General features: G+C 41.1%; 1 protein-coding gene and 1 pseudogene across 3 annotated transcripts in view; one reads left to right on the top strand and one right to left on the bottom strand.

Annotated features, from left to right (window-relative positions):
- The first annotated feature begins 4,069 nt into the window (after positions 1–4,069).
- Positions 4,070–18,745, top strand: part of TRAPPC8 (trafficking protein particle complex subunit 8) — a 141,183-nt gene continuing 126,507 nt past the window's right edge. For 2 of the 3 annotated variants that reach the window (XM_043978484.1, XM_043978485.1), the window contains exon 1: positions 4,070–4,552. In XM_043978484.1, coding sequence (XP_043834419.1) covers positions 4,396–4,552 — 157 coding nt within the window. In that variant the 5' untranslated portion in view covers positions 4,070–4,395. Of the gene's footprint in view, positions 4,553–6,154; positions 6,289–18,745 lie in introns of all 3 variants that reach the window. The other variant, XM_043978486.1, reaches the window with a different exon arrangement.
- On the bottom strand, positions 17,913–18,503 carry LOC122736339 (annotated as a pseudogene).

Raw genomic sequence — 18,745 nt, 5'->3', positions numbered from 1 at the left:
TGCTGCCATCTGGTTTCTCATTGTTAAAGTCAGAGACCTCATTTCTATATCCATAAAAACTGTACAGGGTTCATACTATGATCCACTTCTGTCAGAAATCATGGCAGTTGAGTGTTGAGGAACTATATTCTATTGTGATATTCATGCTTCCTACAACTTCGTTTCACTTTGCTTAGACATACATATAGGCAGTTCTGCTATAATGGATGTTTTGAAAAATGCAAATTTGTTCCAACATAATTAATATTTTAGAGATTATTCTGAACATAATGAGAATTTTGAATTTTCTTCTTTGAGATTTCTTCTGAGAAATAGCAAAAATTCAGAAAACGGTACCATTTTACAGTAACTCATAAGCTGCAAGAAACCCTTTTGGGGACCACTTCCATAAGCAAATTTCAGGTCTTTTTTTTTTTTTCTTTTTTTGGGTGGGGGGGTGAGGCAATTGGGGTTAAGTGACTTGCCCAGGGTCACATAGCTAGTAAGTGTCAAGTGTCTGAGGCCAGAGGTCCTCCTGACTCCAGGGCTGGTGCTCTATCCATCAGGTCTTTTTTTTTTTTTTTTTGTGGGGCAATGAGGGTTAAGTGACTTGCCCAGGGTAACACAGCTAGTAAGTGTTAAGTGTCTGAGGCTGGACCTGAACTCAGGTCTTCCTGAATCCAGGGCCAGTGCTCTATCCACTTCGCCACCTAGCTGCCCCCTCCATCAGGTCTTTTTCAAGGTAAAGTGCCAGATTTATTGTATATCTTCTGGTGCAGCAGGAGCTATGACCAGAGCTGGTCTGCATCCCTTCACACTCCCCCAACCCCTTCCACCATGGTCTCCCGCCTAAGTTCCCAAGGCTTAGAAACTCAGATTGCCGCTTTGATTTTTTATAGTATTTATTTACCATTTAGAATTGTGCTGTTTTTATTAGGTTCTATCTTTTAAAAAATGTATTATTGATATTTTTAAGAGTTGCGTGCTTAAGCCCCATTTTCTCCATAAGCACTGTGGGTTTTTTTGTTTGTTTGTTTGTTTGTTTTTTAGTGAGGCAATTGGGGTTAAGTGACTTGTCCAGGGTCACACAGCTAGTAAGTGTTAAGTGTCTGAGGTCGGATTTGAACTCAGGTACTCCTGACTCCAGGGCTGGTGCTCTATCCACTGTGCCACCTAGCTGTCCCCTGTGGTTTTTAATTGCGTGATTTTACATGGTACCATGTTATGGAACACACACACACACATACATACACACAGGCAACATATATACATATGGAAATACACATATGTCAAGTTATAGTTGTTGTCCTTCCTTCTCGAAGATGACCATGACATTGGGATGATGTCATGACTTGCAGTGAATTGGATTTAGGGGAGGGAAGGCTGTGCAAGGTCACTCAACTTACTTTCTTGCCTGGAGTCATCTGGGTCGACTGGCAGGATAAATATCAAGATGACTGGAGATGTTTAAGGCAATTAGGGTTATGTGACTTGCTTAGGGTCACACAGCTAGTAAGTGTCTTGAGATCACATTTGAACTCAGGTCCTCCTACCTTCAGGGCCAGTGCCCTATCCACTGGGCCACCTAGCTACCCCATATTAAGTTATAACAGAACTGTCTGAATAGTAAGAAAGCTAGTTCTGATCTGACTCTACAATGGGTCTCCTCAACTTGAGACATTTCAGTATAAGGCTCAAGTCTTTCCAGGTCTATCTTTGTCAGGACTTCAACTCCTTTAGTGCTGGGCCAAAAACAACTTCTGTAGGTCCACATAACTATTATTTTATGGGCGTAAGGCAACATTCACCTGGGTTTTCACTTCAATGACTTCATTGCTTCAACTGTTTACCTTGGAATTGGAGCCAGAATATTCCTAACTATCCCCATACTTTTTTTGGGGGGGAGGGGGTGAGGCAATTGGGGTTAAGTGACTTGCCCAGGGTCACACAGCTAGTAAGTGTCAAGTGTCTGAGCTGAGGCTGCATTTGAACTCAGGTCCTCCTGAATCCAGGGCCGGTGCTTTATCTACTGTGCCACCTAGCTGCCCCTCATCCCCATACTTTTTCAAGTAGATGAGGGGTTTGACAATTCTTAATGTTCAGGCCATCATGATAAAATAGTGGTAGCTGTGAGAAAATGGGTAGTTGTCTCCTTTCAATGTGGATATAATAGTCAGTCATACTTCTGACCTGTTTGTAGGACAAAGGTCTCGGTTCCCCTCCTCCCCATCAGGCTAGCAGGGTCACATGGTTCAAGGAGCCCTGGTCTCAATAAGGTCCATTCCAGAGTTGTGTTCATATGAGGAAGTATAAAGTCCACTCCTGAGTTATGCCCATACAAGGAAGAGGGGTGGGAAAACTGCATTCTGATTAGCTAGTTTTTGCACACAGATTGTAACCCTTGAGTAATCGAGCCAGTGATGAAAAAGGGGAGGGTCCATGCGTTAGGGACTAGGGTATAAAACAGGGCCTGTCAGCCCCCTTTCTGGGCACCCACTAGCTGCACACTAGGGTGCCTCCTTCTCGTGAGAAGAAAATAAAGAGACTTTGTCACATTCCTGTTCAGTTCCTGAGAATTATTGAGAAGAGGATGATTTTTTTCCCTCACAGTAGCCATCAATATTTTCTTCCTTCTAAGATTTCAGAGTCATTGCTGATACCGTCTATTCATAGATCAAAATCATAATTTCAGTCTTGACAAATTTAAATGCTTCAGTGGGTTGGTCAGAAAGTATGCACCCACCCTTGTGTCTTTATACTAAGTATATTTAAGTTCCTCAAGGAACTTGTTTATTTTGTTTGGTTTTTGTTTTTTGTTTTTGTTGTGGGGTAATGAGGGTTAAATGAGTTGCCCAGGGTCACACAGCTACTAAGTGTCAAGTGTCTGAAGTCATATGTGAACTCAGGTCCTCCTGAATCCAGGGCCAGTGTTTTATCCTCTGGGCCACCTAGCTGCCCCGAGACTGTTTTTGTTTTGCTTTTATTTTTATTTTGCTTTTAATTTTTATTCCCTGAATTTAGCAGTGCTTGGCACATAGGCACAAATACCTCATCTTTCCTTGTGTTACAGGGCATGAAGAGGTAATGACATGATTTGAGAACTGTTTTATCCTGTTCCCAGAAACTAGCCTATGAGAGAGGTACCTTCAAACTTTCAGTAGAAGTAATAGTTTAAAAAAAAAGTTAAAAAAAGTAAAACTGCTTGATTCTTGTTTTGGCATTTGTGGTTCTGTTTTGTAGAAATGTGAGAAATGACTAATTTCCATGAAATGAAAGCTCTTTGGAGACCAGAGATTTCTATCCATTCCTAGAGTGCTATTACTACATATTACTAATTTTCAAAACACTAAATGGATGAATGAGTGAGACTTCATCATTAAGCCAGTCCCTAGCAGTCTTAAATGGAAAAGGGGGTAGGTACATGCCGGGACCTTAAAACCTTCCTCAACTATTGAAGAAGAGTTGATCATCACCATTCGAGTATACTACTGCCCTAAATACCCATTCTTCTCCAGTTCACGCCTGTATTTTATCCAAACATCCTAAGTTCTTGCTCTCTGGTGATCAGAGTGGAACTTGTCCTAGTTCCTTCTAAGAAAGGCTCAAAGCCAAATGAAATCTGCATAGCTTGGATTAATTTCAGGTAAACTGGGTCAAAGTTTTTTTGCAAATGACAGGGTGTAAACCATGGGGGCCAGGGAACACAACGTCAGGAAAGAATGCAAACAGTTGCAAAACAGCTGCGGAGGAAGTAAGTAACTTGCTGCCCCTCGGGCGCTCGGTGCGTTTGCGTCACCAGACAGCTGGGCCTCAAAGGAGCGCGCGCTCCTCCCCCTTATGATCCGCCCCACAAACTTAATCACGGTCCGCGTTCTCGCTCCTGGAATCCAGCTGGGCCAAGCTTTCCAACTCCGAATGTGACAGCTTCGCCACAAGGCGCATGCTCACGCCGCTTTCTTTCCCCCGCCACTCCCCCTCCCCATCTCACAACAGCCCCGCCCACCCGACTCAATTCTACCCGGTCCCCACTCGGCTTCCGGCTCCCCTCCCAGTCCACCCCTCCTACTTCTCATTTCTCCGTCTTTGACCCAGTCACGTGAGGGACGAGCGCGGGGGCTGCCGGGACTGGTACTGCCGGTCGATCAGGGTTCGGCCTCAACATGGAGGCTGCTGTCGGGCGGTGACCGAGGGGCCGCGGGGTGGAGGACTGAGCGGCGATTCTCGGGGTCCCACTTGCCCCGCGGGTGATGTGAGGGGCGGCGGGGCCAACGCGGGGGTCGCGACAATCTAGGTGGCGGCGGCAGTCGGGGCGGCTCCTTCCTCTCCGGGCTCTGGTGAGCGGCCCCGCCCGGCTGGGCCCGGGCGGAGGCAGTCGCGGGGGTCGCTGTCCGCCGCAGCGGCGGCGGCGCGGCCGCGATGGCTCAGTGCGTGCAGTCGGTGCAGGAGCTGATCCCAGACTCGTTCGTGCCCTGCGTGGCCGCGCTGTGCAGCGACGAGGCCGAGCGTCTCACCCGCCGCAACCACCTCAGCTTCGCCGAGCTCCTCAAGCCTTTCTCCCGCCTTACCTCCGAGGGTACGTGTCCGCGGCGGCCGGGCCGGGTGCGGAGCGAGGAGCCCGGGGGAGGCGGGGAGGGAATGTTTACATCCCCGGGCCGAGGCCCCTCGGGTGTTGCCAGGGGTTGGAGGTGGGGCCAGGCTGGGACTGGAGCTGTCGCGGCTCTCGGGGTCCCCCTCGGCCGCCCCAGCTTCCTCGCCTGCACTCTTTCCCCGTCCGCATCGCGCCGAAGTATCAGCTTTCAGCCTGTTGGGAAAACGTGAGCTCCAGGGAAGAGCTTCGGGGCTGTCACCGCTCCCCGCTGCGCTGCGGGTCGCCGGCTGTGCGGGGAGGAGGAGGAGGGCTGGAAAGCTGCCGTAGCACCTGAGAGCCCAAGGGGAACTTGCTAGACTAATTTGGGGTCGGAGTGGGGAGGAAATTGGTGTAAGAGAATGTCATCCGAGAGACCACGTTATTTGTCTCTAAACTCTGGTATCAGGCTTCACTGAGAGGGTCGTGGTAAAGAGGGTATTTGTCATCTTGAGATTTCTGTTTAAGCCAACTTGAATGAGAATTATGTAGTCCCGCATGTTTGTTTGGTATTTATTTAAGTCCACTTCCTCCTTTAAGTCTACTGTTTTACATCTGTTATGTGCACTCTTTATCTTTTAAACGTCCACTAGCAATTATCAGAATTCCAGCACGAGTGATGAACCCCACAATAACCTTTTTTTTTTTTTTTGGTCAGGACTGAATTGCTTCCATGTAATGAATAAACACAGCAAGTCAGTTGTTGGGTTGTTAGCAATTCTTACAGGTTTAAAAGTTACTGAGGACCCCCCCCCCCCAGCTATTGTTTATGTGATTCTGTTGATGTTTACTATATTCGAAATTAAACTGTCCTAGTATTATGAAAATCATTTTAACCTTGTGAACCCTCTGAAAGGCTTGGGGAGGAGGTGCACTATAAGAACAGCTATATTAAATCAACTATTCACCTATTTCTTTTTATTTGTTTTTGGTGTTTTTTTTTTTTTTTTTGGTGAGGCGATTGGGGTTAAGTGACTTGCCCAGGGTCACACAGCCAGTAAGTGTCAAGTGTCTGAGGCTGGATTTGAACTCAGGTCCTCCTGACTCCAGGGCTGGTGCTCTATCCACTGCACCACCTAGCTGCCCCATAATCAACTATTGATTGATGTTGATCATGGATTGAACAATTGGGTTATCAAGAAATATTGAATTAGGGGCAGCTAGGTGGTGCAGTGGATAGAGCACCAGCCCTGGATTCAGGAGGACCTGAGTTCAAGTCCTGCCTCAGACACTTGACACTTACTGCCTGTTTGACCCTGGGCAAGTCACTAAACCCCAATTGCCTCACCAAAAAGAAAGAAAGAGAGAGAGAGAGAGAGAAAGAAATATTGAATTGGATGGGACCTAAAGAGGATCTAGTCCATCCTCTCCTCAGGCAGGTAAATGACTTAAGGAAAGTTAGAATCACTTTGTTGGAAGAGACCTTAGAAGCCAACTAGTCCAAGGAGTAACTAAGAAGAATTCCTTCTATAATATGTCAATTGGTTGTCCAGCCTAGCTGGATACCTAGCTGTCTCTTCTTTTACTGAAGAGACTGCATCTGTTCTCCAGTTTTAGGTACTTTAATTGGGAGGAGCAAAAGAACTGAATTTCAAGATTGTAGTTGCAAAAAATCCTAAAGGATAGAAGTTACAGATCACAGCTCCAGGTATAATGTAACCAGCATCCTGCAACAGACTACCAAGGTACATGTGAAATCCTGTTACAATGAATACTATTATACACAGTCTTTAAACAACACTATTTCTTGTGACCAGAGAGTGGCCAAATGTTTAACTGTGCCCTTTGACTTGGTTACCAGGAATTCAACACAACAATAATCTAGTAACAGTGTGCACACCGTCGATGCATGCATGCAATACTCAATTTGGTAAAATGTGTTAGAATGATATGCTTCTTATACTAGGAAGGGAAAAGGAGGAGAGCTGAGTTGTAGTTGACTTCTTGGAAATATTACTGTTCTGCCATCAAGGAGCAATAATCCTTCAACTCTTTGCTTTCCCTACTTTAAATTTTCCAGTCTTGTCCTTTCTTCTTTTAGGGTAAAAACCCAAATTACTCCCCCCCCCCCCCCATTGATAACTTTAACACATGAAATTAGGAAGGGGAAGTGGAAACATTTGGTATATGTGTGACTTTTCCCACTTCTGCTAGATTTAAAGCTGCTTCATTGTAGAACAGTTGAATTTCAGCTGTTTTTAGTACCCCCCCCCCCCCTTTTTTGGTCCAGAACTCTGATTTAATTGGCTTGAATTCACCTGATCTTGGGTAAGACGGATCTCTAGATGCAGACTGCCAACTTGTGCAGTTTATATAGTCTTGGAATGTTGCCTGGGGGTACTCAGAGGTTAAGTGATTTGTCCATTTTCTTGATGCCAGTACCTGTCAGAGGTGGGACTTAAACACAGCTGGTTTCAAGGCTGGCCCTTTATTTGCCATACCATGCTACCTTTCAGTTTATGAAAACAAAAACTATAACAGTCACAACCCGGGAAAATTTCATGTTAGAATCCTATGACATTTCAAGATGGCTAGCAGTGTATTATAACAAAATCTCAATACATATTAAATTCCTTCCTTCCTTCCCTCCCTCCTTCCCTCTTTCCCATTTATTTAGCGCTTACTTTGTGTCAGATACTGTGGATACAGAGCCAAAAACAATAGTTTCTGCCCTCTGGGAACTTAAATTCTACTGGGAGGGATGAAATAGGTATACCACTAATAAATGCTTGTGGCTTTATTTATTTGTCTGCTTTGTGCTAGGCACCACTCTGTGGTACAGGAGATATAAACCAAAAATGAAAACTCGCTTTGCTTTCAAGGAGCTTGTATGTCTTTGAAGAAGACAACATAATAATAGCTAGCACTTATACATTTTAAAGTTTGCAGAGGGCTTTATATATTTTATTTCATTTCATCACAACAGTCTTGTGAGGTAAATATTATTATCCTTTTTCAGAAGAGGAAAGTAAGACAAAGAGGTTAAGTACTTGCCTAGGTTCAGGAAGGATGACAAGTATCACTAAGATGGGATTTGAAGTCAGGTCTTTTGATTCCAAGTCCATGCTCTATCCACTAAACCACCTAGCTGGTATAGTGTGTGTTTAGGTTTATTTGACCATAGAAGTAATAGGGGACCACTGGAATTTATTGAGTAAGGGAATAATATAGTCAAATCTGTGTTTTAGAAAAAACACTTTAGCAGCCATATGGAAAATGGAGCAGAGTAGGAAGAAAGTAGAGACGGGAATCAATTAGAATACTATTTCAGTAGTCCTTTTGAGAAGTGATAAGGGCCTAAACTAGAGTGATGAGCATGTGAGTAGAGCGAAGGGCATGGATATGAAAGATTTTGTGGAGCCAGAAACATTAAGATTTGGCAACTGATTGAATATCAGTGGTGAAGGAAAGTGAGGAGTTTAGGATGAATCAATTTGGAAACCTGAGTAAAATGATGATTGTGCTCTCAACAGAAATGGGAAAGTTTGGAAGGGGGGTAGGTTTGAAGGGAAAGATAAGTGACATGTTGAAGTTAAGAAGTATACAAGATATTAATTTCAAAGTGTCCAATAAAGAACTGGTGATGTTAGAGTAGTTTTAGGAGAGACATGGGCTGGATAACTAACTTCCTTGTTTTTCATTCTTCTAATCACCTGTATTTGCAGCCTTGGGATTATCCTGGGTTCATCACTGCCCCATATCTCATGTAGAGTATATGGAGGGGATTAATGTGAGAAAGGGGCCAAGACAGATTGTTGAGGGCCTTAAATATCAGACTGTATTGTACTGTTGTACTAAAATAATTCAATCTTATTCATATTCTCTCTTTCTCTCTCTTCCCCTTTTCTTGTTCCCTCCCTCCATTTCTCCCTCCCTTTCTTCTATCTTCTTTCCTCTCACAGAGTTTTGCTTTGCAAATTATATTTCTAATGCAGTTTTACCTGAAAAGCTGTTTGTATGTCCCAGTAGAGTTCATTATAATGGGATTTTAACTTTTAATTCTGTTGTTGTGATGAGGTTTGCTCTTCAGTCATACTTTCCTATTTTCTCTACTTTCCCGCAGTGTAATCATTTTTTATCACAATACCTTTTCTGCTTTCTTTAAATGTCCTACTGGATTCTTATCCCTTTCACTAAAAGCAAATGACTTGGCCATCTGATAGGACCTCTTCTTTATTACTCAAAACTTTTTAGTATCATAATTCCTCTTTGTTGAAGATGAATTATCATTATTCTTTCATTAGGCTAATCTTTCTGAACCTCTTATTCTGATTCTTCTCATTGTCTTTAGGACTTAAGCACCAGCAGCCAATTCTTTTTTGTCAGATAGCTTCAATTTGCCACTAGGTCCTTTTAATCTGCCTACAAACATATTTAGACCTTCCCAATTCTTAAAAAAAAAAAAGCCTTCCCTCAAACCATCTATACCAACTAGCTTTTTTCTTCACAGTAATATTGTTGAAAATGTTGCCTATATGCAGTGCTTTCCATTTCTTTAATGATTTATATTTAGTTCATTGCAGTTGATTTTTTATTCTTCTACTTGACTGAAATTTCTTTGTCAAAGCTAAACTCTTAGAAAAGGCTATTGATGTTTGGTGCTATCTTCCTTCCCCTCCCTCCTTCTTTTCCTTTTTCCCTTCCTTCTTTCCTTCCTTCCTTTCTCTTTCTCTCCTTTCCTTCCATTTTTCTCCTCTCACTTCTCTTTTTTTTTAAATGAAAATTTTTTCTTTTCTTTATTTAAAAATTTTTTTTTTCTCCTCTCACTTCTCAAGCCCTTACAGTTGCAATCTGGCTTTTGACCTCACCATCACTAAAACTGTTCTCTCAAGGTTATTAATGGTCCTTTAATTGTCATATCTGATGTCCTTTTCTTAGTCTTTATCCTTCTTGAACCCTCTGCAGCATTTGCCACTGTTGACCACCCTCTCCTTTTAGATTTTTCCATCACCTTTGGAACCTTCATACTGTTCTTGCTTGGTTCTTCTATTTGTCTGTCCTGTTTCTTCTCAGGCAGGGTTGCTGGACCATCATTTCTGTCCCACTCCCTATGTTCGGGTATATCCCTAAATCATATCCCTTGAGTGCCCTATACCAGCACTCAGTCCTGGACCCCCTTTCTTTCTTTTTTTTTTTCTTTTTTTTTCGGTGAGGCAATTGGGGTTAAGTGACTTGCCCAGAGTCACACAGCTAGTAACTGTTAAGTGTCTGAGGCTGAATTTGAACTCAGGTCCTCCTGAATCCAGGGCGGGTGCTCTATCCACTGCACCACCTAGATGCCCCCCCCCTTTCTTTACACACACTTACTTTGTGATCCCATCAGCTCCCATGCATTCAGCTATCACCTTTATGCCAGTGACTCCTAGATCTGTGTATCCAGCTCTAGTTTCTCTTCAGAACTCTAGTCTTGCATCCCCAACTGCCTATTGGACATCTTCAATGAGATATTGCATAGGTGTCTGAAAATGAACATATCTAAAACAGAACTCATGTCCCTCCATCCAAACAAACAAAACATCCTCTTCTCAGTTATCATCTCTGGGCAGATGACTCTCAGATCTACTGGTCAGCCCTGACCTTCCCTTTCCTCCCAGTCAGCTAGACTGGAAACCTATGTATCATTTTCTAATTCCTCTCTTACCTTGCCTTAGCCATATCTATTCAATTGCCAAGTCTTATCCTTTCTGCCTTCATTTCTACCCTTGTAGCATCTTTCATATACACTCCCTTCTCTGCTCTGACACTGCCACCATCCTATGCCCATATCACCGCGTGTCTAAAATTGAAGTTTTGTCCCAGTTGATTTCCTTGTATTAAATCTCTCTCTGCTTCAGTTTGCCCTCCACCCAGCTGTCAAATTGATCTTCATAACGCCGGTCTGACTGTCACCCTCTGTTTAACAAACTCCAGCGACTCCTGTCATTTCCAGGATCAAATATAACATTCTCTGTTGAGTATTCAGAGCCCTTTAAAATTTGACCTTTACCCTACCCTTCCAGTTTACTGGAAAGCTTATGCCTTGCTGCCTTCTCTGGATTCTGTGATCCAGTGACACTGGCCTCCTTGTTATTCTGTGCACAGCATACTTCATCTCCCTATTCTGAGCATTTCCACTGGCTGTCCTTCATGCTTAGAGTTCTTTTACTCCTCATCTCTATTTCTTAGCCTCCCTGACTTTCTTCCAAATTTCAATAAAAGTTCTACTTTTCACAAGCAGCCTTTCTTAGTCATCCTTAGTGCCTTCTCTCTGAGATTACCTCCAATTCATCCTCTGTATAGCTTGTTTTTATATGACTTTTTTCCCCTCTCCTATTAGACTGGGCTTCTTGAGAGCAAGGACTATTGTTTGTTTGCCTTTCTTTGTATCTCCATTGTTTAGCATGGTGACTGGCAGAAGTACTTTATAAATGCTAGATGCTTTACTGTCTTCCTAACTTCCTGTTTCTCTTGAGGGCACAACCATCTTGCCACTTATCCTTGTTGTAACCTTAGAAGGAGTGATCCTTGACTCTACCTTTTCCCTCAAGACCATATGTAATCAGTTGCCCATTCTTGTTGATTCTATTTTCACAATATCTCTTTACTCTCCACTTATACAGACATCATCTTGGGTCAAGCCCTCTTTGCATAGCAAACCGCTATGTGAAGACAGACAATTGACAAGATAAATAGGAAATAATTAAGAGGGTTTTTTTTTTTAAGCTGGAACTTGAAGAAAATCAGGAGGCAGAAATGAGGAGGGAAAGCATTCTAAGCATTGGAGTGATGGCTACTAAAAATGCTCAGAGTCAGGAGATGGAGTTTTTTGTTGTAGGAGCATCAGCAAGACCAGTGTCCTTGGATTGGAGAGTCCATGATAAGGGTGCAACATAAAAGGACTGGAAAGGAGGGGGGCAAGTTATAAAGAGCCTTGAATCCAAAACATAATTTTATATTTGATCCTGGAGATGATAGGGAGCCTCTGAAGATTATTGAATTGAGGGGGGAGCAATGACATGGTTGGACCTGAACTATAAGATGATCATTGACAGCAGAATGAAGTGGAGAAAGACTTGAAGCAGGAGGACCAACCAGCAGACCACTTAAGTACAGGTGTGAGGTAAAGGCCTGCACCAGGGTGGTGACAGTATCAGAGGAGAGGAGGAAGTATTTTTGAGTGATGCTACAAAGGTAAAGTCAATAGGTCTTGGCAACAGATTGGATATGGGGCTAGTGGTAAGATAGACTGAGGAGTTGAAGATAACACCTAGGTTGTGAGTGTGAGTAACTGGGAGGATGGTGGTAGCCTAGACAGTAATAAGGAAATTAAGAAGAAGGGAGGGTTGGGGGGAAAAGATAATGAGTTCACTTCTGGGTGTGTTGAGTTTAATGTGTATGGGACGTCTAGTTTAAAATGTCTAATAGACAGGGAGATATAGGTCAAGAGGTTAGAAAAGAGGGTGAAGCTAGATAGGTAGATTCGAGAATTATCAATGGTAAAGAGATGTTAACTAAATAAATCCATGGGAAGTGATGGGATCACTAAGTAAAATAGTATATTGTTGAGAGGAGAGGGCCCAGGACACATCTCTGGGGACACCAACTGTTGGCTGTATGACTGGGATTAAGATCTTGCAAAGGAGATTCAGAAGGAGCAGCCTTTTTTTTTTTTTTGCAGGGCAGTGGGGGTTAAGTGACTTGCCCAGGGTCGCACAGCTAGTAGGTGTCAAGTGTCTAAGGCTGGATTTGAACTCAGGTCCCTGAATCCAGGGCTGGTGCTTTATCCACTGCACCACCTAGCTGCCCCCTGAAGGAGCAGTCTTAATTGTTAGTAAGTTTTTCCTTACTACAAATCTAAATTTGCCTCATTGTAACTTTTACCTACAGCTTCTAGTTCTTTCTGGGGTTAAGCAGGACAAGTCCTAGCCATCTTCAACATGTCAACCCTTTAAATACTTGACATAACAATCATTTCCCCCCTTTTCCAGGATAAACATCCTAGTTTATTCAACTGGTCCTCATATTACATGATCCGAAGGCATTTCATCATCCTTGCTGCCCTCCTCTGGATGCAGTTTATCAATATTATTCCTAAAATTTGGACACAGTACTTCAGATGTAGTTTGACAAAGGCTAGAGTAAAATGCCTTTTAGATAGTATATGATTAATGTTTTGTTGTCCTGACAGTGTATTTGAGGTGTTTTCATTTTAGTTTGCTTTGTTTCCAGAAAACTAAAATCTGACGTTTTTTTCCTTTTCCTAATTATCCTTTTTAAAAAAAAATCCACTTTTTAACAGAAAGTCAGTGAGATTTTGCTTACTCTCCCTTAGTCTTAGAATTAGAAGTAGTGCGTTTGAATTCTTGCATCAGCATTTAGTAACTTTGTCACCTTGGGAAACTCATTAAATTATCTGAGCCTTAGTTCCTGAGTGGTAAAATGAGGATAATCACTAAAGTGCTTTGAGGAAAGCACTTTGTAAACCATTGTCTGTTATACTTATTGACAAAATTAACAAACTACTGTAGTCATGTAGAGAATGGTAGTAAGCACTGGAAACAAAACAATCCACTAAAATTAATTTTAAACCTTCATTTCACTAGGGGTAACTTGAGAAGAGGTTTGGCATAGTGTAAAGAGAGCCAGTTTTGAACAATGAAGAGTTGGATTTTAGGTGCTGCTTCTGACACATACTGGCCATAACATCTTGGACAAGTCATTTAACTTCTTAGTGCTCTAGTAAAGTATTTAAGACAATAACCTGCAGAGAAATTGCCTCCCTACATTGGTAAAGGGAGTTTTCTCACTTGGGAATTACCTATACTAATGAAATTATAGGTTCAATCCCTATCCCTAACTTGGAAAAAGTGGATACTTTTAAAGGCATTTTTTGCATGCTGCTGGGAATAGGAATGACATTACTTAGAGTTTGAAGTGGGTGATATAACTATAACTTAAAGAACTGGAAGGGACCTTATACATCATTTGAAACTAAGCACTCCCAAGTCTAGCCACATCATTTTTTCCTCCTCCCCATCTGCCCCTCTTCTTTTTCTTTTGAAGGTAGATACTGACTTGTCAGTCATCCAAATTAAAATTTTGGAGCCTTTTTTACTTTTTCTTCTTCATCCGTCATCATACAATTAGTTGCCACCATGAACTGACTATAGTTTGAACAGTATGCAAGTAATAGAGTGGGGATTTGAATTATGTCCTTTGACTCCAAGTTTAGTGCTCTTTCCACTACACCAAATTGGTCCTTCTGTCTTTAGTCTCTTGCCTCTCTAATCTACCCTTAAGAAAGTTTCATCCATATCTTAATGTGATAAAAAATGCAACAAACTTGTAGTAGAGTATCTCTTGTCTATATACTAAGTGTTAACTCCTCTTCCTTTCATTTAAAGCCTTCCTGAATCAAGCTTCAACCTACCTTTTCATCATTGGCTCACTAGTGTTTTGCATGATTGCATATACTATGAGCTTCAGCCAAACTGGATCATTCACAGTCTCCATGGCTTTATTTATACTGCCCTTGCCTGAACAGACTCCTCTCTTCTTACTTCTCATTATGCCTTTTGAAATCTCTTACTTCCTTTCAGGATTCAGTTGAGGTACCCGCTCCTCCATGAAGCCTTCCTAGGATTAATCTCTCTCATGTCTCTTATACACTTTGGATCTCTGCTATGTGTTTATCATAGGATGTGGCTCTGGAAGGAGCCTCAGAATCCAGCTAATCAAATTTCTCATTTTACAAAGGTGTTGAAGTGACTTATTCAAAGGTATATGAGTGGTAAAACATCAGAGGTGGGATTTACACCCAAGTCCTCTGATTCCAGGCTCAGTGCTTTTCCCGCTATATCACAGTGCCTTAAGAGGGTGTTTTTTTCCCCCTCGTATATGTCTTCACTTTCCTTTTTTTCCAACTTAGATTCTCAGTTCAGCAAACATTAAGCACGTACTACATTACAAGACACTGCTAGGGATACCCAAATGAAAAAGTCCCATCTCAGGAAATGAGCCTTCTACTTTTTAACAGCATGTTCTCAGAGAAGTGGGGAGGGAAGGCACTAGGGAGAATTGAAAACTTTAAGGAGAGAGCAAGATTTAAACTTTTGGGATAAGAATTCACTATTTTGTAAAAATTGTTGGGAGAAGTAGAAAGCAGGCTGGCAAACGATAGGTATAGACCATTATTTTAGATCATATACCAAGATACAGTCAAAATGGATACATGACCTAAATATATAGGGATATAACACAAGTAAATCAGAAAAACATGGAACATATTACCTATCAGTTTTATGGATAGAAGAATTTACAAATAAATAAGAGATAGCATTGTGAGATAGAAAATAGGTAATTTTGATTACATTAATTAAAAAGGTTTTTTTCAAGTAAAACCAGTGTAGCCAATATTCGAAGGAAAGCAGAAAGCTGGGAAAAAATATACAGACATTTTCTTAGACATAGGTCTCATATCTCAAATATAAAGAGAACTTTGTTAAATTTATAAGAATATGAGTCATTCCACAATTGATAAATGGTCAAAGGACATGAATCAGCAGTTTTTCAATCAAGAAATCAAAGCTACATGTAGTTCTGTGAAAAAAAAATTCTCTAAATAATTATTGATTAGAGAAATGCAAATTAAGACAACTTGAAATATCATCTCATACCTATCAGATTGACTAAAATGGTAGAAAGGGAAAATGGCAATTGTTGGAGGGGATCTGGAAAAATTGGGACTGTTGGTTCCATGCACTGTTGGTGGAACTGTGAAGTGATCCACCCCTTTTGGAAAGCTATCTGGAATTATGTCCAGAGAGCTATAAAACTGTATATATACCCTTTGGCCAAGAAATACCACTATTAGATCTATTTCCCAGTGTGATCAGGGAAAAAGGAGAGGAACCTATATGTTCTAAAATATTTATAGCAGTTCTTTTTGTGGTGGCAAAGAACTGAAATTGAGGGATGCCTTTCAATTGGGGAATGGCTGAACAAGTTTTGGTATATGATTGTGATGGAATACTAATGTGCTGTAAGAAATGATGAGCAGGTTGATTTTAGAAAAACATAGAAAAATGCATGAAATAATAAAGAGTGAAATCAGGAGAATCAAGAGAATGTTGTATACAGTAATAGCAATATTGTTTGAACAGTAACTGTGAACAACTAAGTTATTCTGAGTATTATACATATTCATATCAACTACAAAGGGTCCATGAAGGAAGATGCTATCTTCTTCCAGAGAACGAAATGACAGAAGTATGATAGTATGGTTTTACATACACATATACATTTATATCTTTGTCAAATGGTGACTTTTTCTAGTGTGGGCATAGGGATGGAGACAGTTCAGAACTTAAAGTGTAATGAAAACAAATAAAATTAAATTAAAACAAGTTTAAGTGATTTGCCTATAGTCACACCATTTGGAAGTGTCAAAATGAGTTCTTGAAAATAAGTCTGAAGTCACGTAGAATGGTTTTTAAAATTCTTTAGCTATGTACAATTAGGTTAGAAAAAATATTCTGAAAACAACTTCCTTGCTCTGAGAAGTAGCTTTAAAAGTAGCCTAAAATATAACCAGTTAACTCATCTTCTGAGTTCCCTTATGTGAGGAAGGAAGTCTTGTGTTTGAAATTGATGATATTCTGCTTCCAGTACTGAGATATGCTATTCTTTGTGCCACTTAATGAGAGTGGTTTAGTAGGAAGATAGCTGCAATAGGAGTCAGACCCATTAACTAGTTGTATGACTATGTACAACTTTCAGGGTATTGTTTTCTCATCTGTAAAATGGTGAAGTTGGACTAGAGTGTTTCTTAGGATTCCTTTTAGCTCTAAAACCCAAATCTTACCTAAATCCATTCAGGAATTTTGTTGTTTAGATTTCACTTACTAAGATAAAGTAGAAACTGAAGGACAATCATGGTAAAAGCACTGGATTAAATCTGAAGAATGAGGTAAATGTAGTAAAGGATAAAATCTTACAGTTCAGCACTCTCCTGCTTTTACGTACCCCTTTGCTACATGCGAAAAAAGGCCTCTTCCTGTGAGAAATGGTGCTCCTGGATTTCTTCATATTTTGTGTAATGCATAATCATCTTTAAAAATTTTTAAATTTTATTTAACATTTTTTTCCAATTACATGTAAAGATATATATTTTTTGAGTTCCAAATTTTTCTCCCATCCTCTTTTCCCTCCCACCTCCCGAGGCCAGCAAGCAATCTGATATAGGTTATACATTACAATCATATTAAATATGTTTCCACATTAGTCATGTTGTAAGAGAAAGATCAGAAGAAAAAGAAAAAAAACACAAGAAAGAATAAACAAGAACAATAACAAAAAAGCAGCAACAAAAGTGAAAATAGCATGCTTCAATCTGGATTCAGATTCCACAGTTCTTTTTCTGGATGTGGAGAGCATTTTCCACCATAAGTCTTTTGGCATTGTCTTGGATCATTATATTGCTGAGAAGAGTTAACTATCACAGTTGATCATCCCACAATGTTGTTGACACTGTGTACAATGTTCTTTTGGTTCTGCTCCTTTCATTAAGCATAAATAAATTCATGTAAGTCTTTCCAGGTTTTTCTGAAATCCATGTGCTTATCATTTCTTTCTTTTTTTTCCATTTTTCTGTTTTGGCAGGGCAATGAGGGTTAAGTGACCTGCCCTGGGTCACACAGCTAGTAAGTGTCAGATATCTGATTCCTGATTTGAACTCAGGTCCTCCTGAATCCAGGGCCAGTGCTTTGTAAAGTTGCTAAAATTCTAGCTGTACTGTCTAAAATATCTAATGAGTGGTTGCCAATAAATTAGAAGCTTTAGCAAGAGTATTTAAGTATTTATTAAAGAGCATTAAGATCTAATGATCAGAGAGAAAGGTAAAAATCTAATTATTTCTAAGAGACCCCATCATCTGACCTGCCATGGCGAGGTCAGGAACAAAAAGGACCAACTGCTCCCTTCTTCCTCCCAGAAGCCTCTTGTGAAACTGGGAACATCCCATCCACATGCACACACACAGCTCCAAGCTAATTGTCTGGTAACTTTTATATACAGTACCCACAAGCAAATGTCACTTCCTGATGCCAAGGAATTGACCACATGGCTTGCCCTCAGATGCCTTCTCCTCATGGCGGAGGTTTCCTACAGTAACTCTCCAGCAGGTGGTGTCACTCCAATCATTACAGATTTATCCACTGTTCTACCTAGATGCCCCTCTTCCTTAGTTTTTAAAAATTTTTTTGACAGTCTGTCAAATTTTATTGTATGAACCAAATAGAAGGGTACTATGTACAGAGGAGATAGGGGAGAATCATTTCTTGGTCTCCTCCTTAGACAAAGTGTTGATGATCTCCTCTTAGCCTGTAGATACTCTTTCTGATGCTTTCGTGCTTCCTTAGTCTTGGATTGCGAGCTTCAGCCTGGTCAGCCAAGAGCTTCTTCTGGGCCTTGTCTGCCTTCAGTTTATGAATGTGCTCCATGAGGATCTACTTGTTTTTGAACACATTGCCCTTCACCTTTAAGTACAGGCTGTGTTATATATGGCGGTCAATCTTTTTGGATTCATGATATCCTCGAGTAGACGCCGTAGAATCTTCATTCACCTCATCCAGGCATTCACTTTACCTTCTCAGGCATATGAGCATTGGCAGTACCCTTTCTCTTACCAATGCCCGTGTGCCTGCCCTTCCATTGAGCCAGAGTATTTTTCTGGCATTTGGCACGGGAGTGCATAGTAACAGGCTTCCGGATGATCAGCCCATCTTTAATCAGCTTCTGTATCTGCTGACAGGAGTTGGCATTGGCAATTTCATTGGTCTCATTGGGGTCAAGACATACCTTCTTTTTTTCCACATTGAAGGACACTAGAGGCAAGCCTCTTCTGAAGCCTGAGGATACTCATGGCTGCAGCCACAGCATAGAAAAAAAGCTCTCTTCCTTAGTTATTGATAGAAAAACTTGGAATTCTGCTGATTTATAAGAATGGGTCTGCAAATACATCCAGGTCTCATTAGGATCATGTACCACATACACTTAGTGCATGTTGGCTGGGACCTTTATGACTAAGTGATGAGAGGTGGAAAAAACCAAACCTGTCCAGTGACATTTCCATTTCAGAAAGTTACTGGACTGAACTATCCTTGG

Source organism: Dromiciops gliroides, chromosome 1, assembly GCF_019393635.1.
Source record: "Dromiciops gliroides isolate mDroGli1 chromosome 1, mDroGli1.pri, whole genome shotgun sequence".
Taxonomy (NCBI): domain Eukaryota; kingdom Metazoa; phylum Chordata; class Mammalia; order Microbiotheria; family Microbiotheriidae; genus Dromiciops; species Dromiciops gliroides.
The sequence above is the reverse complement of the archived record's forward strand: the minus strand, read 5'-3'. Positions and strand labels throughout refer to the sequence as shown.